General features: G+C 38.8%; 1 protein-coding gene across 2 annotated transcripts in view; it reads left to right on the plus strand.

The window, feature by feature from the left end:
* LOC136754728 (bifunctional methylenetetrahydrofolate dehydrogenase/cyclohydrolase 2, mitochondrial) overlaps positions 1-25,320 on the plus strand; it is a 38,282-nt gene that overhangs the window by 346 nt on the left and 12,616 nt on the right. The window contains exons 2-6 of one of the 2 annotated variants that reach the window (XM_066710829.1): positions 679-863; positions 6,010-6,132; positions 9,779-9,931; positions 13,772-13,879; positions 23,220-23,312. In XM_066710829.1, the coding sequence (XP_066566926.1) occupies positions 679-863; positions 6,010-6,132; positions 9,779-9,931; positions 13,772-13,879; positions 23,220-23,312 (662 nt within the window). The remainder of the gene's footprint in view (positions 1-678; positions 864-6,009; positions 6,133-9,778; positions 9,932-13,771; positions 13,880-23,219; positions 23,313-25,320) is intronic. The other variant, XM_066710830.1, reaches the window with a different exon arrangement.

The raw sequence follows: 25,320 nt of genomic DNA on the forward strand, positions 1-25,320 counted from the left end.
GTTCTAGTTGGAGCAGAATAAACGTATGTCTTCTTCGGCTGTGAAACATGTTTGAATAAGTGACTATCAGACTGTAGTCTTGTGATTGGAAGAAGGATAAGTGTGAGACTCAAGGGTAGCTAAGTGGACCGGCAAGTGCAAGAGCAACTACAGCATGCGGGTCACCTGTCAAATGCAGCGGTTTGTATGTCGATTTCCAGAGCAGAGCAGAGCATTGTGTTAAAATGAGTACTTACGAAATAACGCAGAAATGCAACTTTTGAAATAGTTTCTGTCTTTATTATTACCATCCTATGGAACTCTGTTGTATTCATGTCAAATGTGTTTCGAAAAACAGCACGTGCTCTATTATGTAATTGAATACATGTGTGTTTTGTGTTCAGCAACATTTGTGAGGACAACCTATTTATTCAGTACTATAAGATATAGGTGTGAAGCCGTTTTGTTGCCACATGAAATATATACAGAAAATGGACGAATTGCTAATTTGAGAAATGCAGGAGCTATTTAAATAATTTTGTGAATTGTATAATGTAAGTATCTCTGTTATTCTCCAGTAGCACACTGTGAAATAATGTTGAGTTTTAACATATTTGGAGTGTATGAACCCACCTTTCAAATATATGTAAACTTATTCTTTTTGCCGGACATCTGTACTGTATTTGCTTATTTCTTCAGTTATGCAGCCACAATTATCTCAGGCACAGAATTGGCGAAAGAAATCCATAAAGAAATTCAAAAGGATGTGGAGAACTGGGTGTTCCAGGGCAATAGAAGACCTCACCTCAGTGTAATTTTAGTAGGAGACGATCCTGCCAGCCGTTCTTATGTAAAGAATAAGACTAAAACTGCAACTGCATTAGGTGAGTAGGTTCATAGTTTTCTGTAAAGAAAGAAATACATTAATGTGAACTGTTTTGCAGTAGAGGTATGTTTTTAAAGGGAACTGTATTTGAGTGGTCCAGTTTTGTGAAATGCATTTGCCCTCATATTGCATGCTTATTTAATTTATTTAATCATGTTTTTGGAACCTAACATTTCAACATGTCTATTGCATCATAGCTTTTCACAGCAATGACTTTCCTAACTATACCATTACACAGCCAATTAAAAAACAAAACGACAATATTGTGAGAAATTGCAGAACACATTTTTAACACATTGCAAAGATTCTACCTCTTACAGTTCTGCAGAAGTAGAAGTTCCCTGTGAGTGGATTGATAGTAAGTGTTTAAATACACAGCCACATATGCCATTGGTTTCTGTGGCCAGCAGGTGTCTCCATTGTAACACTCACTGTATAATACCCTAAATGCATCTACAGACTATAGGGTGCTTCTAATAGCACTGTTTCACTATAGCCCTTCTGAATAATGAATATCCATGACTTTTATAGTGCTCTTGTTCTTTGCTGTAACGCTCTGGGGTGACACTTAATCAGACTGGTTTGCAACATCTACGCTCTGAGCAGCATACATATAGTACTTTGTCTTCACCCCTGTGCACCAACACAGCTCATCTCCATGTAGGACACCATTTTATGTGCCATGTTTTTCATTAAATTTACTCCTCATATTAAAACATCCTAAGCTCCAAGCATTGAACCATATTTTATTTAGTTCATTCAAAATCACATACTGTGATACAAGTTAATACGACATGTGAAGGGTGTCTCTTATTGTATATGAGATGTAATCTAGGGCAGTTTGGGTCAGAGACACCTGCACACGACATTAACTTCTTATACTGTGCAAAAAAAATGCTGTAAAGTAAGAATGCTTGCAAAAATAGACGTTAATAGATTATATTTATCAATTAACAAAATGCAAAGTGAGTGAACAGAAGAAAAATCTACATCAAATCAATATTTGGTGTGACCACCCTTTGCCTTCAAAACAGCATCAGTTCTTCTAGGTTCACTTGCACACAGTTTTTGAAGGAACTTGGCAGGTAGGTTGGCCGAAACATCTTGGAGAACTAACCACAGTTCTTCTGTGGATTTAGGCAGCCTTAGTTGCTTCTTTCTTGTCATGTAATCCCAGACAGACTCGATGATGTTGAGATCAGGGCTCTGTGGGGGCCATACCATCACTTCCAGGACTCCTTGTTCCTCTTTACGCTGAAGATAGTTCTTAATGACTGTCACTGTATGTTTGGGGTCATTGTCATGCTGCAGAGTAAATTTGGGGCCAATCAGATTCCTCACTGATGGTATTGCATGATGGATAAGTATCTGCCTGTACTTCTCAGCATTGAGGAGACCATTAATTCTGACCAAATCCCCAACTCCATTTGCAGAAATGCAGCCCCAAACTTGCAAGGAACCTCCACCATGCTTCACTGTTGCCTGCAGACACTCATTCGTGTGCTGCTCTCCAGCCCTTCAGTGAACAAACTGCCTTCTGCTACAGCCAGATATTTCAGATTTTGACTCATCAGTCCAGAGCACCTACTGCCGTTTTTCTGCACCCCAGTTCCTGCGTTTTCATGCATAGTTGAGTCGCTTGGCCTTGTTGCCGTGTCGGAGGTATGGCTTTTTGGCTGCAAGTCTTCCATGAAGGCCACTTCTGACCAGACTTCTCCGGATAGTAGATGGGTGTACCAGGGTCCCACTGTTTTCTGCCAATTCTGAGCTGATGGCACTGCTGGACATCTTCTGATTGCGAAGGGAATTAAGCATGATGGGTCTTTCATCTGCTGCAGTAAGTTTCCTTGGCCGACCACTGCGTCTATGGTCCTCAATGTTGCCCGTTTCTTTGTGCTTCTTCAAATGAGCTTGGACAGCACATCTGGGAACCCATGTCTGCCTTGAAATTTCTGCCTGGGAGAGACCTTGCTGATGCAGTATAACTAGCTTGTGTCTTGTTGCTGTGCTCAGTCTTGCCATGGTGTATGACTTCTGACAGTTTGGCTGTTCCTCAGCCAGTTTTATTCCTCCTACACAGCTGTTTCTGTTTCAGTTAATGATTGTGTTTCAACCTACATATTGAATTGATGATCATTAGCACTTGTTTGGTATAATTGTTTAATCATACACCTGAATATATGCCTACAAAATCCGTGACTTTGTGCAAGTGTACCTAGAAGAATTGATGCTGTTTTGAAGGCAAAGGGTGGTCACACCAAATATGGATTTGATTTAGATTTTTCTTCTGTCCACTCATTTAGTTAATTGATAAATATAATCTCTTAACATGTCTATTTTTGAAAGCATTCTTACTTGACAGCATTTTTTCACACCTGCCTAAAATATGTGCGCAGTACTGTATATCACACACATATATCACAAAACATGTTTAGTTAAATATAACATTCAAGCCTCCTTCTCCTCCACCTAAAAATGGTTTGTCAAGGATCCATTGTAATTGACTCACAGTAGCCGATCTCTGGTGTTTCATACTAGTCAAAACTAATTTAACGTAATTATCTGCACAGGATGACATTTATACACAAGAGTTACTGTTTACATTATTTCTTATGGTATAATATGCTTTGACTAGTGCTATTTTCACATAGTGCTATATTTTAATGGAACCAATTAAAAGTGCTAACCGGGGAACATCTTTATTTGTCATTTCTGCTTGTGTGTTTCATATTTGAGCTTGAATTTGAAGTGGTCCATGGGGTTGACTTTGACACCTTTCTGGATTTTGAATACCTAAATCAAATACATCTGTTGATTGAACTGTTTCCAGAGCAACTGTATCCTTTTTGTAAAGCCACCAAAACTGTGGGCTCCATTGAGAAGCACTTGAGAGAGACAGGCACAGTGCAAGAAATGTCATTCATTTCAAGTAAATAAAACACAGACTGAAGTTGAGATTTTCAACTTGAGGTTAATAACATTACAGAATCAAATTATTTTTTTGTAACTAACGTTTATCTATCTATATCTATAATTTGTGGTTTTATAATATAATTAAATCCATACAGTCTGTTTATTTTATATATTAACGATCCAGTCCAGCACCCTGTAAATAATATCTATTGCATTTATTATAAGTTCCCCACAGAACCATTATACATTCTTGCAATTCATATTGTGAACCTTTTTAATGCTGAATCACTCAGTGATTGGATGCACTGCACACAGTATACTAATACATGGAACCTTTCACCCTGACTTTCTCAGCACCACTGGCCATACTTTTTGAACAGCACCGTGACTAGAAGAAAAAGAGGTGCTGCTCACTTAAGTGTGTCCCATCTAAATGGTTTCAAAATATGACTTACTGCTGAACCATGGTGTTGCATAACCGTCATAAATGACTTGTAATTGGTTAATACAGTTATGCTTAAGGAAATCCATGTTAACCTAGTTAGATAGCTAAAAATGACAGGAATATTTCCCGAGATAGCTCATCAGTTTCCAGTGTTACACATAATTTAAATGTTTGAATGGATTTGGAAGACAGTAGTATTAGTCTGTTTGTCCGTACATGTTTCGCTACATTTACAGTATTGTACAGCATTGGTAATTTTATAATTTATATTACCATGTTACCTTAGCTGTTTGTGTTACGGTGAAATATGTGTTAACTTTAATGTTGTACATCAAATCATTTTCATTTGCAAACCCCACAGATACAGACACCCTGTACTAGAGCTGGACCTGATTCTTGGAGTTGTGAGGCAGCAGGGCTAACCATTCCCCCGCCAAGTGACTCCAAATCATTTTATATTTGAATTAATGCGCAATTAACGGGTTTGTCTCAAATAAAAGTGAAGTTCTAGCTTTGTTAGTTTCTAAATGAAACACAATACACTATTACACTATGAAATTAAACTGTTCACTATGAACATTACCAACTGGCTTACTGACCAGCACAGTAAGCAGACAAGGCATCCCTGACTTTAAACATTGGAACTCGGTTCCCAAAAACTTTATTGGGGTACTTTTTAGCAGAATAGAATTTTGTAAGCAACACCTCATCACATAATGTCAATCCAAGGCAAGACATCTCTCAAAAAGATTAGCAAAACCTATCACTTTGGATCTGTTGGTAACCCGCATTGAAGGAAAAAGGCACATCCAGCAAGCCAGCACAATGACTTCTCTCCAACGTACAAAGCAATGAATTAATTGCACTAAGATAAATTCCTCAAAGACATACTTTACCTATAGAACAGAATCCAATGCTGTTAGAGCTGTATCTGGACAGAAGGTTTAACAATTCTAAAATGCACCGTGTTTAAGAATGTAGCAGCCTGGGCCCACTGTAGATTTTCCATGCAATCTAGAACTTGAATTTTAGAAAGGTGGAAAACCGTACTATGCCAAAAGTAATAACGGATGTGCTCATTGAAAGGATTACAGTCAGATGACATTTGCCTTTTAACATTTTAACATACAGACAAACAATCAATAGAACAATTAAGGCATGTTTATTTCTTTAGATTTAAAAAAATGCTGCAGTATCTACTATTCCAACTGCAGTGTGGAGGTCTACCTTTCCTAATTTGCAGTTGACTGACATTTATTTTCATTGACAACCTATAGCTTTGGGACTCAGTATTATCTGAATTCTTTGAAAGAGCATATTTTTAGCTATAGAAAGATACAAGGATACTTGTAATCAAGGCATCTGAATGTTCTACATAATTTGGTGATTCATATGGCCTTTTTGAAGTTAAAGGCACAGCTCTTGCATTTCAAAGATACAATCTTGTGGCCATAAACTGGGTAGCTAAAATACTCCAATTAGTAGTAACTAGTAATAAGACTGTATGAGTTCATAGCTACAACAGTGTCTCATCATTATATTTTTGACAACTATTTTATTTTTATTTTTTTTATCAGTTGAATAACACAAACACATTTCCTTGTTTATTTCCATACTTATTCGATTACTATTTCTATTTCCACATATTTATACAGGATTGGAACCTAAAGTATAGTTCAGAATAGCAAGGCTACTTTGTTTATATGTTGTCCTGTTCCTAAACAAATAAATGTTTTTGATCGAATGGTCATGAACGTTGTGGAATGTCACTCTGTTACATTCTTAGGCATCAGCAGTGAGACTTTACTCAGACCCAACTCTGTTTCCCAAGAAGAACTTCTGGAACTGATTGACAGAATGAACAGAGACTGGGGAGTCAGCGGCTTACTCGTTCAGCTTCCTTTACCAGGTGAGCCAGAATACAAAAACATCCTATGTCTTGTTTTCCAACTCCAGTCAAATAACATTTCTCTGATTTATCTATGGTAGTTTGCCGATGTGTTAGATAAAAAATTAGGAATGTTTTCACAAAAATACAAAACAGGTTATGCTTGCTCTTTTAGCTGTCATTGCTATTATCTTGGGTTCCATATGGGGCTAATCCTGATAATCCAAGTTCAACTGACCATGTACGGAAAATACCAATCTCTAGAGACGACCGCCATATTAAATAGATTATTGTGTGACACTATTGCAACTACAATTAATCATATCAACAATTAAAATTTAAGTCATTTCCTTCTGTGTCAATAGAAGACAATTTGGAAGTTAAAAGGCTAGGGCCTTATCAGCCACAAGGTGATGAAATCAGACAAAGTCACACAAGACAAAACCAAACTTATCTTTCAAGTCAGAAGCATTGCCCAAGGGGCAAGGGTTTCTGCGCACTACCATAGGAACCTGATCGAAATGTCACTCTATCAAAGCTGCCATTGGCCCCTGCGCTCGTCACTCAGAACAGGTCCCTTCCCATATCCTGTTCCATAAAATGTGACATCAGCGCAGGTTCGTCCTCTTTTGCCACTTCGCCTGGACCGAGAACGTGATCTCTCTGTGTCTTGTCTGTGCGTTAGACTTTATTATTGTTTTTACAATAATAATTATTCGGTTGGTTGGCTTCATGGCTGTGCTGTCACCACCGTTTACTTCCATGTCTATTTGTATTGTTTTGTTATTATTATTTGATAGCTAATCCGTCTCGGTTCCGTCCGCACTCCGGGGCTCAGGTGCGCTTCGGTTTCTGTTTCGGCTACAAATAGTACACTTAATAATAATAGTCGTGTTTATATAGTGCCTTATATATTCCGACTGCTTGCTGTGTTGGTTTTTTGTACACAGGGCTTTTTCCTCCACAGCAGGAGCGCTAGCAGCGGCAGTAAAATCCGAGGCGCGGCTGCCCGGCCTGAGCCTCGGTGTGTCATAAGAGTGAGGTGCTCCTCCGCCGGCTTGCGCCTGCACTACAGCCCGCGGCTGCGGCTGTAGGAGATCTCGCTCCCTCAGTTTGCTGAGAATGAGCTCTGCTAGCTCTCCCGGTCCGTGCATGTAGGTCTCTGTTTTAGATCCCACTACGGCTGGTAGTCTACTACCCTTGGCCCCCTCGGACCCCGGACTCCACATCACCCGGTGTCCCCAGAAACCCCAGCACACAGAGTGTGAATTCCACCATAGCCGTGCTGGTCTCCCTACCTCCGCTGTCCGCGGAGCCAGGCGATCTGACCTGCAGTGTCGCGTTACAGAGATGCTCCTCCGGAGGGCTTATGAGGCTGGAGCCCAAGTGGCTCGCCTCCGGAACACAGAGAGCCTGCTGGCCCTGTACTTGGCCGAGCTGGCAGAGCCCTCGGAGCAACATGGCACCCAAGCCCCATTCCTGAGGCGTTTCAGTAGCCTCTGGCCCACCCTTACACCCCCCAGCAACTCTCGAATTGGCAACACTGCACCCAAGACTCTTGGGTGCTCCAAATTATATCAGTTGGCTACTCCCTACAATTTCAGGCATGTCCACCTACCTTCCAGGGCGTGGTGTGGACGTGAGTGAGGGACCCATTGCAGTGTGCCCCCGCCGGGGCAGCACGAGGGATTCTATTCCCCATACTTCCTTGTGCCCAAGAAAGATAGCGGTTTCCGCACCATCTTGGATCTGAGGGGCCTGAACCGCCACCACAAGGTGTTGCGCTTCAAGATGCTCAACCTGCGCACCATGTCCCAGGCCATCAATTCGGCAGGTGTCAACTGCTCCTGTGTTCCCCATGATGTATATAGTTCGTTGTCATGACATGGTCAAGCTGGCGTGGCCTTGCTTCTAGCTGTGCTAGTGGAACAAGCGGCTACTGCTCTGATGTCCCACGTGTGGCGCATGAGCAGGCTCCTGCACCCCGTGGTGTATATAGTTTGTTTGTACGAGATTTGTCAGCACATAGAGCTCTTCCATTCTGTACTATTAAGTTGAGTTGGACACTCCTGTGCTGCGCGCTGACAGCATGAAGGTCTTGCTGTCACGCGATATGTACGTACTGTATATTCTTGTTCAGCTCGGCTACTCTGTTGACTAGCCAGCTATGTATTCTGTTGTTTTTTCATTGGGTCTGTGGCCCCGCTCCTATTGGATCAGGGGTCCACTGCCATGATATTACTCGGAGGCTGCACAAGTTGTTTGATTGTCCACGGCAGATATTGTGCGAGTAGATTCGGCCTCTCTCCTAGCTGCACTAGTAGAACAGCCGGCCTTGCTATTGTGAGCAGAGGGCATAAGAGTTGACCTCTGTAGCCCCACCTTGTATATGCTGATTCTAGACAGTTCCCGTTAGGAGTGTAACTTCGGTTCTCGCTCCTGGGCTGCTCAGGTGCGGCCCTATGAGGCCCCTGAGGTTACTGTCTGAAGTTGTGTTGCTGAGACCCCTAGCGGTCCACCTAGTGGCAGGCTCCCTTATCAGCTCGCTGCCCCTTCCCTTGCAACAGCTTGGTTATACAGTAACCCCTCCCTCTTGGGCAGTGCTTCCGACTTGAAAGATAATGATAGGTTGCATATGCAACCCCGGTTATCTGAAAAAGGAAGCACTGCCCAAGGGTTGCAAGGTCATGCGGGAGTCCTGGCTCCCGGCAAAAGAGGACAAACCTCTGCCAGTTGCAGCTTTGATAGAGTGACGTTTTGATCAGGTTCCTATGGCAGTGCGCAGAAACCCCTCCCCCTTGGGCAGTGCTTCCTTTTTCAGATAACCGGGGTTGCATTCACAACCTATTGTTTCAGTGCATCATGGTTTGACAGGAAGGACTGGCATTCGGGGTAACCAAACGTGGTCATACAGTGTAACTAGCATTTTCCTTGTTTTAAAGTATGTATGTGTTCTAACATATTTGCATTTTTCACACAAATGAAACAATTGTCTTATTTAAAGGAGATACAAATATTGTTTGTATTGTATAGATGACATTTACAAATTCACAGGTTTGATCAGTAGAACAAAACAAAAAGAAAAATACATATGTAAATATAATTCTATACTTGTTTTGTACTGCATTTAAATTAATAAATATATGTATGTGAAAACTGTACAATAAAATATGTATTCTCAAAAGAATCAAGCAAAAATTGTTAAAATTGTCATTGTGATCTGATCAATATATATATATATATATATATATATATATATATATATATACTGTATATATAATCAAGTTTAGATTAATATGAAACCAAACATACCATGCGCATTAATCCATTAATAATACAATTCTTATTTTTTCATTTTTGAAAATCTTATCCATCATCTGCCCATTTACTGAGACAGCTTGTTTTCTTATGATGAAGCACTAAATTACAAGATACATATTTTTAATGCTTATATTTTTAAATAGGAACTATTCAATGTATGTAACAATCTTTAATGAATAATATATCCTTCAAGTTTCACCTCACTGTTTTAGCCTACTAATAAATTATGTATTCAGATGCTCCAGATGACCATAGGCTTTCCACCCAGGAAGATGTAATTGCCTTGGGCATCTCTGCACTGTGTAGGAAAGCCTGGTCCATGTCTTCTTGTCTTGATTGGATTTAGATCATATCAATGAGCGTGCTGTGTGTAACGCCATTGCCCCAGAGAAGGACGTGGATGGTTTTCACATTGTGAATATTGGAAAGCTGTGCCTTGACCAGAAATCAATGGTGCCTGCTACTCCAGCTGCTGTGTGGGAAATTATTAAGAGAACAGGTAAAACAAATCCACTCAGAGAACTCATCTAATTTATTTTGGCAAAATGTATACAATTTTAAACCAGTACCTCCAGAGTTGAGCATACTTAAGCATGTCCAAGGGTATGGAGGTATTAAACAGCAAATGTAGCTTCATGTCTTCCATATAATCCATATACACCGATCAGCCATAACATTATGACCACTGACAGGTGAAGTGAATAACACTGATAATTTCGTTATCATAGCACCTGTCAGTGGGTGGGATATATTAGGCAGTAAGTGAACATTTTGTCCTCAAAGTTGATGTGTTAGAAGCAGGATAAATGGCAAGCGTAAGGATCTGAGCGACTTTGACAAGGGCCAAATTGTGATGGCTAGACGACTGGGTCAGAGCATCTCCAAAACTGCAGCTCTTGTGGGGTGTTCCCGGTCTGCAGTGGTCAGTACCTATCAAAAGTGGTCCAAGGAAGGAAAAGCGGTGAACTGGCGACAGGGTCATGGGCGACCAAGGCTCATTTATGCACGTGGGGAGCAAAGGCTGGCCTGTGTGGTCCGATCCAACAGACGAGCTACTGTAGCTCAAATTGCTGAAAAAGTTATTGCTGGTTCTGTTAGAAAGGTGTCAGAACACACAGTGCATCGCAGTTTGTTGCGTATGGGGCTGCGTAGCTGCAGACCAGTCAGGGTGCCCATGCTGACCCCTGTCCACTGCCGAAAGCGCCTACAATGGGCACGTGAGCATCAGAACTGGACCATGGAGCAATTGAAGAAGGTGGCCTGGTCTGATGAATCACGTTTTCTTTTACATCACGTGGATGGCCGGGTGCATGTGTGTCGCTTACCTGGAGAATACATGGCACCACGATGCACTATGGGAAGAAGGCAAGCCGGCGGAGGCAGTGTGATGCTTTGGGTAATTTTCTGCTGGGAAACCTTGGGTCCTGCCATTCATGTGGATGTTACTTTGACACGTACAGTGCTTCACTTTTTCCACATTTTGTTATGTTACAGCCTTATTCCAAAATGGATTAAATTAATTATTTTCCTCACAATTCTACAAACAATACCCCATAATGACAACGTGAAAGAAGTTTGTTTGAAATCTTTGCAAATTTATTAAAAATAAAATACAAAAAAAGCACATAAAAATATTCACAGCCTTTGCTCAATACTTTGTTGAAGCACCTTTGGCACCAATTACAGCCTCAAGTCTTTTTGAGTATGATGCTATAAGCTTGGCACACCTATTTTTGGGCAGTTTCTCCCATTCTTCTTTGCAGGACCTCTCAAGTTCCATCAGGTTGGATGGGGAGCGTCGGTGCACAACCATTTTCAGATCTCTCCAGAGATGTTCAATCGGGTTCAAGTCTGGGCTCTGGCTGGGCCACTCAAGGACATTCACAGAGTTGTCCTGTAGCCACTCCTTTGTTATCTTGGCTGTGTGCTTAGGGTTGTTGTCCTGTTGGAAGATGAACCTTCGCCCCAGTCTGAGATCCAGAGCGCTCTGGAGCAGGTTTTCATCAAGGATGTCTCTGTACATTGCTGCATTCATCTTTCCCTCGATCCTGACTAGTCTCCCAGTTCCTGCCACTGAAAAACATCCAGACAGCATGATGCTGCCACCACCATGCTTCACTGTAGTAATGGTATTGGCCAGGTGATGAGCGGTGCCTGGTTTCCTCCAGACATGACGTTTGCCATTCAGGCCAAAGAGTTCAATCTTTGTTTCATCAGACCAGAGAATTTTGATTCTCATGGTCTGAGAGTCCTTCAGGTGCCTTTTGTCAAACTCCAGGAGGGCTGTCATGTGCCTTTTACTGAGGAGTGGCTTCTGTCTGGCCACTCTACCATACAGGCCTGATTGGTGGAGTGCTGCAGAGATGGTTGTTCTTCTGGAAGGTTCCCCTCTCTCCACAGAGACACGCTGGAGCTCTGTCAGAGTGACCATCGGGTTCTTGGTCACCTCCCTGACTAAGGCCCTTCTCCCCAATCGGTCAGTTTGGCCGGGCGGCCAGCTCTAGGAAGAGTCCTGGTGGTTCCAAACTTCTTCCATTTACGGGTGATGGAGGCCACTGTGCTCATTGGGACCTTCAATGCTGCAGAAATTTGTATGTACCCTTCCCCAGATCTGTGCCTTGATACAATCCTGTCTCGGCGGTCTAAAACAATTCCTTGGACTTCATGGCTTGGTTTGTGCTCTAAAATGCACTGTTAACTGTGGGACCTTATATAGACAGGTGTGTGCCTTTCCAAATCATGTCCAATCAACTGAATTTACCACAGGTGGACTCCAATCAAGTTATAGAAACATCTCAAGGATGATCAGTGGAAAAAGGATGCACCTGAGCTCAATTTTGAGTGTCATGGCAAAGGCTGTGAATACTTATGTACATGTGCTTTTTTTGTTTTTTATTTTTAATACATTTGCAAAGATTTCAAACAAACTTCTTTCACGTTGTCATTATGGGGTATTGTTTGTAGAATTTTGAGGAAAATAATGAATTTAATCAATTTTGGAATAAGGCTGTAACATAACAAAATGTGGAAAAAGTGAAGCGCTGTGAATACTTTCCGGATGCACTGTACCACCTACCTAAGCATTGTTTCAGACCATGTACACCCTTTCATGGAAATGTATTCCCTGATGGCATTGGTCTTTTTCAGCAGGATAATGCACCCTGCCACAAAGCAAGAATGGTTCAGGATTGGTTTGAGGAACACAACTACGAGTTCAAGGTGTTGACTTGGCCTCCAAATTCCCCAGATCTCAATCCAGTCGAGCATCTGTGGGATGTGCTGGACAAACAAGTCTGATCCATGGAGGCCCCACCTCGCAACTTACAGGACTTAAAGGATCTGCTGCTAACGTCTTGGTGCCAGATACCACAGCGCACCTTCAGAGGTCTAGTGGAGCCCATGCCTCGATGGGTCAGGGCTGTTTTGGCGGCAAAAGGGGGACCTACACAATATTAGGCAGGTGGTCATAATGTTATAGCTGATCGGTGTATATTCAGTACAGTTTAAAAAGGGGAAAACAAATACATTTATGGTTATGTTTGTATTATTCACACTACACTATTTTAAGAATATAATAAAAAATATACCTTTTGTGCTTCTTAAATGAATATTTGTTACATATTTTTGTACATCATTCACATTCTCTGCTGCTGCTCTTCACTGTCGCCTGCAGGTGGCACCAAGACACAATACATTCATATTTGCTCTGTTTCTCTCCAAGCTTAGTGACATTGCATTATTGTGTTAGTAGATGAATGGGGCCCTAGCACTACATTTCCGTCAATGCTGGGAGTATGCTGTTGTCCAAAATAACACAATACATAGTGGTGGCTGTGGTACCCTTCACATGAACCTCGTGACCTCTGGTGCAATCCAGTACTAGCAGAGGGAGGTGTGTCCTGTTATTTTTTATAAAATAGTGTTTGCTGCCAGAATGATGGGGTCATCTGGAAATCCTATTGGGAAAGGACAACTTTACATCAAGTATTATTTTTCCATTTCCAAAGAAAATGTAAAAGTGAAGCATAAGCATTTTCAGTGTAGCAATGACCATAAACACAAAACCAAAACCAAATGTGAGCTAGAAGAACAGGGACTACTGTTATTGATGCACTGGTCTACCCAGTCTCCTGGCCTTGTTACTTTATGGTATTTGTGTGACCTAGTTGTGCAGAACTCTTGCATTGTCTTTTGAGAAAGACTATTATGTTTCTATATAAATTAAAAGTTCCCTTTAAAAGGCCCTGTAATGTTTACCACAAATTTACACATTTGGGTAGTGTATTATATTTTTGTTCAAAAATATATTGAATGTGTTAATGATCAGGATCTCTTTAAGGAATCGACACGGTTGGAAAAAATGTTGTGGTCGCTGGACGCTCAAAGAATGTCGGCATGCCCATTTCTATGCTGATGCACACTGATGGAAGACATGAAAGACCTGGAGGTAAGGGAATGTCAGTCCTATAGCAGTAAACAGTGTTACTCTTTCAAGATAAGTAAGCAGTGCTGTTTATAATCGTGTGTGTGGGCGGAGTAATTAAGATTGGAACTGCTTGTTTTTTCACAAGGAAAAATACAGTTAATTGTAATAATAATGAAAAAACTAAGATGTTTATGGACACACCTATGCATTGACTCGCATACATATATGTACACATACAAACAGAACTGCCCGAATTGTTCAGCTGCTGTTTGATTTGAAAGATGACCTGGAGTCTGTCAGATGAAGAAATCATGTTATCTTTGTGTTTGTAAAAATGTTGTTCACCCCGCATTTTTTCTTGAATTGCTTCAGGTAACAAAAAGTTATCATTTGAGCACCCATTGCTACAGGAAGCCATCAATCAACACCCACTCAGTGTTCACTAAAATGTTTGCAACCAATATTACAATTGGCTACAATTCTCTTTCTTAAATCTTAAGTAAAAATGAAAATGTGATTACTTTTGGGGAATTGTCATAAGGAAAATGGAAATTGCCTCTTTGTTTGCCTTGTGACTAGCCCCTCTGACCCAAAGTTGTGTTAAAAAATATTTGCCCATCTTAGTATAAAGAGTTTTTAAAACCTTTCTCTCAAGAATCACACATACTGGTGCAGTGAACTATGAAGGCTTTTACATTGCTTCACAGATCTCATCTGTATGCAGTATTGTTATCTAACTGATACATAACATAATATACAGAGCATTCAATCAAATTTGTGGCTGTCTTAGTTGATCAGGAAATAAAATTAGTACAGTAATTTGTTTTGAAAGCTTTAAGCATTATAAGCTGGTTCCACAGACCCAGATTAGCACTAGTCTTGGACTACCCAATGTTATTTTAGGTAGTGTAGTCGTAATCAGGATCTGTGAAACCAGCAGAATAAGTACTATTTGTGACCATTAGATTTAAATGTGAATCTAAGGCTGAATTATGAAGCTAGTTTTAAGTTTATATTTACATCTGTTGTACCAATTAACTTGAAAAAGTTACCACTTAATGTGTACACAAATTGGAATAATTTAACTATTTAACGTAACTGAAACGTATTAAATATTTACATTACAATATTTATAAGGTGACAGATTTTCAGCTTTTGCAGGGGACATTTCACCTTTAAAGATACAGGCTATGCTAAATCTTTTTAAAGTAATTGTTTTTATGTACAGGTTTTTTGAGAAGTCTTCAGCTTTGCTTTTTGCGGCAATTGGTCTTAAAAGACTATCACTTCAGTTTTTACTAAATTATTTAATTTGTATTAATTGCATAATCATATTACATTTATATATGTGTGTATATGTGTGTGTTTAACAATTTCCCCATTCTGTACCACCATGACACACACCAGCTTAATAATGAGAATAGTCAAAAGTAACTGGTTATGGCAAATTTATGGTAACTTATTTTAATAGATTATGAGATGACATTTTATAAAGACAAATAATGACTGATTGAAATGATAAGAATTCACTGAGATATGGAGAAATGGATGAAGATTTTCAATAATATGCAGTGAAGCGTAAATCTGTGTAGTCCTAGCTTCTAAAACTCAATTTATGCCTAAATTAAAAGCATCATCTCCTCTGGTTTCCTATCTCCCTACAATCAATAAATTATTCTAATTAAATGGCATGGTGAAGAAAGTGTTCACTACAAAATAATAGCCTGTTAGTTCAGCTAAATACTTTAATTGGGAATCACTGATGAATCAGTCATTCAGTTTTGGCCTGGTAGATTATCTCTTACTCGTGCCACTAAGATGAATCTAAGATTAACTGGTGTGCACATGAGTATTTCAGGAGACCATGTTATTGTGTGACTATTTTGGCATAATAGAAACAAAAGTGGATTAGCTTTGCTTAGTGAGTCAGAATGCAAAAACAAATTCCTCTGTGATCCATTGATAAATACATATATATTATTTTCCCAGCTGTAACTCCTTGTTTTGGTTGTGATAGTAACAACAGTATTGACATGTTTTCATTCCATAAAAACATAAGTAATGGTACCACAGGTGGCAATTACCTTCTTAAATAGTGAAACTTTTTTGACTCTTGAGACACGTGGCTGGACATGTTAATTGCCTTCAGTTTGTTATTTAAAAGAACATGGTATGAACAGGTATTATTGCTCTGGAGAAAAGAGATATGGGGTTCTCCCCAGAAATATTGATCATGATGATGTCAGCAGGAACAGCACACAATTGACCACGGTTGAATCATATTAGTCAGTTTGTTTCATTTGGTTGGTACTTTCAAGGTACTGAATCATACCTTTTTAAGACTGAAATAATGGCATCAAAGACACAACTCAGTTGTGAAAATTACTTACCTGCCTACTCTATACATCTGTCCATTATAGGGAATGAATGAGAGGAACACATAGGTATGCAGTTGAATCAACAGGAAATGTACAGGTGGACACCAGTAGCTTCTTTCTGCTTGATCAGAAACACACTTCCACACTATACGCTGGAAAAAATGGCACAGTATTCACATTTTTCTCTGTCTGCCTTGGATTTTGGGATTTTTCAAGAAAGGTCTTAATGAAATCCTTACATAAATAAGCTATTGACAAGCAAACAAGAAAGATGGGCCAAATAACCTCCCCCTACATTTTTTGTGTTCCTAATATGTATTTTGTTTTATTTTATTTTTTTTCAAATACAGGAAATGGGAATTAACAGAATTACTGATGGAGTTTGTACACATCCGTTAAGATCTGTGCCACTACTGTTTTGTAAAGGGGACCTGATGCATCTGCATACATTCTTTCTGATAAAATCCATAACAAAATAAACAATCCTCTCTCCTTCTGGGAATCCATTCAAGTAATAGAGCTAATAGTGAATTTTTTTTTTAAGGTAACTGTTTCCAAGATTTCCATGTTTGGAGAAAAAGGAAATCAGAAGAGCCTTGTACTTCAGGCTTGCCTTTTGTTAAAACTATTTCACAGTGTACTGAATTGTGCATATTGCAGAGACAGGCAAGCTAGGGATTGTTATGAGCGTAAGAGGAAGCTGTAGGCGTTATCTTGAGCTCTTCTATTACAAAATAAATGTGGAAACGGGCATTGTGAACATGAAATGACCACTACCCTCTATTGTTGAGGAAATCATTAATAGAACAAACATACTGCTGTCTGCAGCGGATAGACATTATTATATGTAATTGTTTATTATAACTTATTTTTATGTGAGTACGTAGAAATAAAAAACGAATCTGTTGCACAGGCATTCAATGCACTGAAAGCTAACTCCACATTGATAAATACCTAGTTACACTCATAGGTGTATGTGTCTATGGTTACATTAATTATATTTTTCATTATTGCATATGATATATGTTGAATGTTAAATGTATTAATGGAATCGAAAAGTAGATCTTAAATTGTAATCTAGATCTAACAGAACAGTTGCTACATTTTGATTTGCTTAAACCCTCTATGTATGTTATCTATTCATGTACAAAATAATTAATTATAACTGTCAAATCTTTGTAGATCCAGTGGTGGCCTAGGTGGCCTCCATACACCAGCCTATATATGAATGCCATAGGCACTCTATTTCTGCATTTCAGATATTTTTCTGTTCCACTCTCATGACTGAATTTAAAAATAGGCTATGTAAGAGTGATTTTCTACTCTAATATACACATATTAATGTGTACTGAGACTGTGTGGATCACATGTTCATTTTCCAGAGCTCCCAATGAAAACTGCTGAAATTATACTGCATGCTGATTATCTAAAATCAAAATTTCCTAAATTGTTAATACATCTGATTCAAGGCATAATGTTAAAGAAAGTAAAACTTTAAAATCGAAAGGATTTTTCCTGTGAATCTGCAAACCCCTGTGGGCTTTATTTGACACTTAATTCCCAGCTGGCACAGGATGAAAATGTGATGCAAGGGCATGCTTTAACTTGTGTTATCTGTAATAAACTTAACTAACGTGACCGGGTAGAAAGCATCAACATCTTTTAGAATAAGAAACTAAATATGAAAATGTTCTTGGATGAACTTCATTTGCAAACATGTTCTTGTGTTTAGCAACATGTTTGTTCTTTAAACTCCGCCTCTGCTTGTTGGTGGATCATTTGAGAACTATGATATGCTTTTTTTTTTTTTTTTTTTTTAAATCCTAAAACCAACAGTACACAAATAACTTATATATATCTGTATGTTTTACAAGAGTAAAACAAGTCATGATTAGCAGTTTTGCTGTATCTAAGAAAATTGAAGTAGATCAATGAATATTTGAAGAAGTCAAAAGTTATCTAACTTAATCAATGCAGATGGAGATATTATGGAAGAAATCAAAAGAGGAGTGAAAATGGGATGGATTGCATTTTGAAGAAACAGCATGCTGTTGAAAGGAAATCTACCCACTTGCCTCAAGAGAAAAGTATTTGATCAATGCATACTACCAGTGCTATGAAACCTGTCAATTAATGCATAGGCCTAAATGATACAGAAACTGCAGACAACACAAAGGAGTATGGAAAGATGTAGCCTATACTTGAAATAACAAGAAGAAAGAGAAAAATGAATTAATGTATCTGAGAACAAACCAATATTTGTGATATAATTGAAAGAGTGAAAATGTTAAAATGTCAATTGGCCGGACGCATTGCAAAATTAACAAATCAAAGATGGAAGCTATTGAATGGATCCCAAGAGATGAAAAAATATGGAAGCATATAGAGGACTTTATTCAAATGTTAATGCAAAATGGACCATCATTATGCAATCCCACAACTGCATAATCATGTTCCATTTATGCATGCATTATTTGGGACAAAATTAAAATGCAATAATCCCATTTGCATTTTCATATACTAGTATGCACATTCACAGACAATATTAAAAAGTTAATGCAAAAGCCAAATGCAATTGCATTTTCGAAAACTTCCCCCGCTTTATGGTGGACTTTATTCAAATGACAGTGTATTTGTGAAAATAGAAAAACAGCACCCCTCTTTGCAAATACATGTCCTAGCTCTTACGCCGTTTTCTGGACAAAATGGAAATGCAAATGTCAAACACTATTGTAAATGCATGGTCAAAGACTCCTATTACAAATGCATGATCAACCTTGTGTCAAGATGCACTTTATTCAATTGATAATGCAAGTGTGAAATGAGAGAAACAGCGCCCCTCTTTGTAAATGCATGTCATACCTCTTACGCTGTTTTCTGGACAAAATGTAAATGCAATGTCAAACGCTATTGCAAATACATGATCATGGTCTATCGACCTCTAACCATCGACCTCTGAACATGCCCACAGGACTCGAAGCACTGCTATTGGTCAGCAGTCTCTTCGCTGTTCTCTACTCTGTGGTCTCTGTTCAGAAGCGCTTGATTTCAAGTATAACTATTGATACAGACCTGGAAATCAGATGGCTCCTGGAATTACGATTATTTTGAATGTTACTCTCGCTTCATTTATTAGAAAAATAACCTGCATACATATGATGACACTGTTGACTGTAAACACTTTAAAGGGAAGTAAAATTAGAAGTGCAGGTGCACTATATTAAGTGACAAGTGAAGGTCCTGAAGGCTAATTTTATATACCCATATACAGTTAGGGAAAAAAGTATTTGATCCCCTGCTGATTTTGTACGTTTGCCCACTGACAAGGAAATGATCAGCCTATAATATTAATGGTAGGTGTATTTATACATTGAGAAACAGAATAACAAAAAAAAAAACTCATTTCAAAAAAGTTATAAATTGATTTGCATGTTAATGAGGGAAATAAGTATTTGATCCCCTATCAATCAACAAGATTTCTGGCTCCCAGGTGTCTTTTATACAGGTAACGAGCTGAGATTAGGAGCACTCTCTTAAAGCTCGTTACCTGTATAAAAGACACCCGTCCACAGAAGCAATCAATCAATCAGATTCCAAACTCTCCACCATGGCCAAGACCAAAGAGCTGTCCAAGGATGTCAGGGACAAGATTGTAGACCTACACAAAGCTGGAATGGGCTACAAGACCATCGCCAAGCAGCTTGGTGAGAAGGTGACAACAGTTGGTGCGATTATTCGCAAATGGAAGAAACACAAAATAACTGTCAGTCTCCCTCGGTCTGGGGCTCCATGCAAGATCTCACCTCGTGGAGTTTCAATGATCATGAGAACGGTGAGGAATCAGCCCAGAACTACACGGGAGGATCTTGTTAATGATCTCAAGGCAGCTGGGACCATAGTCACCAAGAAAACAATTGGTAACACACTACGCCGTGAAGGACTGAAATCCTGCAGCGCCCGCAAGGTCCCCCTGCTCAAGAAAGCACCTGTACAGGCTCGTCTGAAGTTTGCCAATGAACATCTGAATGATTCAGAGGAGAACTGGGTGAAAGTGTTGTGGTCAGTTGAGACCAAAATCGAGCTCAACTCGCCGTGTTTGGAGGAGGAGGAATGACCCCAAGAACACCATTAAAATTATAGACTGATCATTTCTTTGTCAGTGGGCAAACGTACAAAATCAGCAGGGGATCAAATACTTTTTTCTCTCACTGTACATATATGGCCATTTATTAACTGATTAAATATTTCGACTGACTGACAGCCCTAATATATATATATATATATATATATATATATATATATATACACATCTCTGGAAAAAATTTAGACCACTGCAATTTTTGCTTAAATAAGCATCTCTACATGTATGGTACCCATTCCAAGTAAATCTTACAGGTATGGCATTAAAATTGATTGAGTACATTAGGAAGAAGTGGCACAGTATTGCTTGCTTAAAATCTGCCCATTTACCTGAATGGAACCATATTTGACCAGTGCATACTATACCCGCTCATCTATGGCACTGAAACCATCTAATTTAAAATGCAAAAATATCTCCCAAGAATGATTGAAATTAACAGAAGAACAAACCAATGCATGTGACATCACTGAATTTGCTAGAGAACGGAAAAATGTGTTTACCAATCTTTTAATTAAACCTCCATAGTCATCTCATTTAACTAAATGACTGTCCTTGCATATGCCTTTCCCCTCCATGCATAATAGTTGTAATTATTTGGTTGTTAGTTATTTCTTATTGGTGCCAACTGTGGAAAAAGTATTGTGAGGCTCAATAAATCTGTATAAATTTGTCAAAAGGCAGAGCTGTTGCCAGATCATGCACTACAGTGGTATGCTGCAGTGAGGTTTTAACAAACAGCTCTTGTGCCCTGGAGCTGGCTCTCATTCTTTATGAACATCAATCAATGATCGCGTCTCTTGATGCCATCCCTAGTAAATGCCAATCTCACTTACCTAACATTTAATTTAATGTATTAAGCCCCTCAAGAAGTCACAAAGGTGAAGATTGCATTATTATTTGTTTATTTATGATAAGAAAATCGTGAGGTTCTTCCGTATATACTTGAATCATAGTTTCTGTCAGATTTTCTGGCACTTCATATATTTAGTTTAGAAATTAGGGACGTACTTATGCGCAGTGGTTGCTGGGATATTTAATTGCCCAACACAGAGTATATTTCTCTTGCCCTCACATGCACTCTACTCATTCCCACTGTCATATCAGCAAGCCTTGAAATCCACACTCTGAACTGTGTGGCAGGAGTTGTACAGGAAGATAGCACAATGAATGCCAACAAGATCACATCATGGCGTAGATAATCTTTCCATCTCTTTTTGAGCAATGCTTAAAGTATGTGACTACACCAGTGCTATTTATGTTTGAGTCATTGCGGTGCTTTTTTAGTTTTGTTTGTTTTTTTAGTTTGTTTTGTTCGGCAGATATGACCCATTGACCCAGGGAGAGCAAGAATTAAACATTTTTCTATATCTCAGTACAAAGATATTAAAGACTAAAGACCTAGAAAGGAATGTTCATATTGACTAGTTCATATAATGTAATTGAAAACTCAAAAGGAATAAAAATGAAGTGAAACTGTGGTTCTGGGAGATCAGAATTAGCAAGAGAAAACAAATGTTTAGAAACATGACTAAGAGAGAATGGATGAGCACTCCTGTCTTGTTTCAAGAGCATTAGCAATTATATCACATAGAAACAAAAAGGACATCAAACTAGACATTTGTATAGAAAACATTTGATAAAGAAGTTGTTAGTTGCTTCTGTTGTTTACAATAAAAACATGAAGATTGAAAACAATTGGAAAATGTTTTTTCTGAATAGGACACATTTCTGTTTACAAGAGAAGACAGTTATTTTACAGATCTCTTTAATAAAACATAAAACATGCTCAGATGCATTGATAGGTTGAAATGTATTAAAATATTTTTTTGAAAAGTGTGATTATATGACATACATTTTGTTAGTATTCAGAATATATAATCAGAAATTATGTGGTGTGTTCCGCAAATTGACTTTTGCAACACTCCATATAATACATTTTCTGCAAAACCCTATTTATGAGTATTGATATAAACAATAAAAAACATTATTCTCCAAAAACTCTCAGAGGGGGGCTCATCTGTGGCTCACCAGTAATCAAAGGGAGGGGAGAGGGCCTAATTGGCCCCAAGGGGCCATCCATCTGGAGGAGCAGAGTAGATGAGTTAGTGATGTGTGGTGGAGGTTGTGAAGAATACAATCAGGGTTAATTTGCAATATGCCCAGAGACATCTGCAGCAGGTAGTATGTAAAGATTTAAGGGAATGCTACACTAAAGATGTAAGTCTTCCACCTGGACTTAAAGGCTGAGACAGAAGGAGTATTCTTGTCATTGGCCAGCAGATCATTGATCAGATAGGGGCCCTGCAATTAAATGCTCTACCTCCTGTATTATTTTTACCAATTTGAAGGACTACCAGGTAGCTTGCATCCTGGGACCAAATTGTTCGACCAGGTATATACAGGGCTATGAGCTTGCTTAGTTGTTGAGGGGCTAATCCATTTAGTGCTTTATAGCTCAATATATTTCCCTGGGAGCTAGATGCTACAACTAGAGAAATAGGGTCAAATATTTTAGCTTTTTGTTAAAACACAATTATGTTTTCACCACTGACTGAATACACTTTTGAAACGTGATGGATTGGGGCTTTCCAGGACAACAAATTAATTATTTATTTAGGCGATAAGTACAGGGGCGGAGATTACTGCTGTCATTCATGTTAGGTTTACTTTTTGTGTGAAACAAAAAGTTGTCTAATAGCTGAATGAACAAAGTGAAGTCAAGCAAAGGGAAAGACCTTAAACTAAGGAGCATGCTTAATAATATTTCACAACCAGAACCCATCTCTAGTACATTGTTTGTTTTTCCATGATTCTAATACTGTACTATGTTTGGTTACTGCAGGTGATGCCACAGTGACCATAGCTCACCGGTTCACTCCTAAAGAGCAGCTGAAGGTTCACACTTGCCTTGCAGACATCATCATTGCTGCAGCTGGTAAGCTTCAGACCCTGTTTCTGTAGAAAATTGTTTAGTCATTAGGCTGTTTCCTGGAGATCAACAAATAATACTGGTAAATATTTTCTGTCACGATATGTTTATACACATCTAAACACATCTGTGTATTTTTATCATGGCTCTCTTTCCCCAGCTGCAGAGGGTGAAGAAACGAGGCTAGCAGAATGGAAAAAAATACATATTTCTTAATTAACAAATCCTATGAGTCAAGTAGAAGTTGTAGAATGCTGTTTATAACCTGGAGATTAATGGCTAAACAAATTGTGTGTAAACTAGTAACTGCTTTGGGCTTGAGACAGGTAATGTGGTGAAACTGAATAAAAAATCCTTGTCACATTTTTTTTTAAAGAATGAAAAGCAAAATAAGCTCCCCATAAACCTGGAGAATCAAAATATAAGAAGAAATACCTTATTTTTTCCTTTAGGTTTGTAAGTGTTATGTGCCAATATCTTAAAAGGATTTTATTTTAAAGACATTTGCAAATAATATTGCAGCATCATCACAAATGCAGCTGTGTGTGTGCAGCATGCATCGACCACATCAAACCAGAGGAGCTTTTCCAGATCAGCAGGGACACACACACCCGGGGACACAAATGGAAATTGGGCATCAAGGCATTCAAAACGGAAAACAGGAGACACTTCTTCACACAGAGAGTAGTCACAATCTGGAACAAACTCCCCACCGATGTGGTAGAAGCTGAAAGTTTGGGAACATTTAAAAATAGACTGGATAGGATCCTTGGATCACTTAGAGATTAATGGACACCAAATGAGCACGATGGGTTGAATGGCCTCCTCTCATTTATAAACCTTCTTATGTTCTTATGTTCTTATCACACTTGTCATTTTGGCATGTAACAGTCTGATGTCAAGACTTTTTTCTTATGCAAATTCCTCTTTACACATATTTAGTGACTTAGTAAATCTGCTTCCCACGCAGTTAAATGTAAAGTGAAAGTCTTTTCCTGATAATACAAGTTTACCAATCTGATTTAGTAAACTTGCCTTTTGCTGAAAATCTCATCAAGGAAATCTCTGCATCAATATTCTAGATTGGGGATCCAGACATTTTGCGGGGGGTGCTGATGGTGTCTCTTCCTGGTGTAAGAGTGGGGGGATTGGGGGATGGTGCTGATGGTGTTTTTTCCGGTGTCAGAGCAGGGAATTGCTGACAGTGTTTTGCGGAGTTACTTCTTCATTCTTGGATTCATTTGTTGTATTATTTTTAGGGGGGCCGAGAGAAAATACAAGGGGCGGCTGACAGTGTTCGTATTATTTTTAGGGGGCTGAGAGAAAATACTGTTTTATTGTTTATAGTATTTTACATTTTTCAAATAAAAACAATTCAAATTTTTAATACTTATGATTAAAAACTTTTTAAAATCAATTCTTAAAATCACTTAAAATTTTTAAAATCTTTGTGATTTAACAAAACCGAAAAAACACTTAACTTTAAATAAACGTGCACAAAACAACAAAACAAACGTGATTAAAGCAAAACTGCTCACCAACATAAAAGTCAAATACATTGAAAATAACTGAAAATGCATTGGACAAAATAAAGAAACAATTAAAAAGGTAAAAAATAAAAAACAAACAAAAAAGGTCCAATGCATTTAAAATTAAATCCAAAACGGACAATGTATTTGACAAAAAAATATAACAAAACTAAACCAAAAAACCCCTAAACAATTTGTGTTTTAAAACCAACTAAATCTTTAAAAACAGTTAAAAATTCATTCTTAAAAGTCATTTTAAAAACAATCATTCATAAAATGGTTAAAAGATCTTGGACTCGGGCTCCAGCAGGGGGAACTGACCGTCCCCGGAGGTGGGTCCCATCATGGGATCCTGAGCTCCCCCAGATCTTGTATATGCCAGTTCTTATAGGCTTCCTCCTTGCCCCTCTGATGGACCTCCAGATTGACGTAGTCCCTCACGAGCACCATGCCCCTCCGCGCGATGACAATCGGGTCCAGCTCCT

Source organism: Amia ocellicauda, chromosome 8 (genome assembly GCF_036373705.1).
Source record: "Amia ocellicauda isolate fAmiCal2 chromosome 8, fAmiCal2.hap1, whole genome shotgun sequence".
Lineage (NCBI taxonomy): Eukaryota > Metazoa > Chordata > Actinopteri > Amiiformes > Amiidae > Amia > Amia ocellicauda.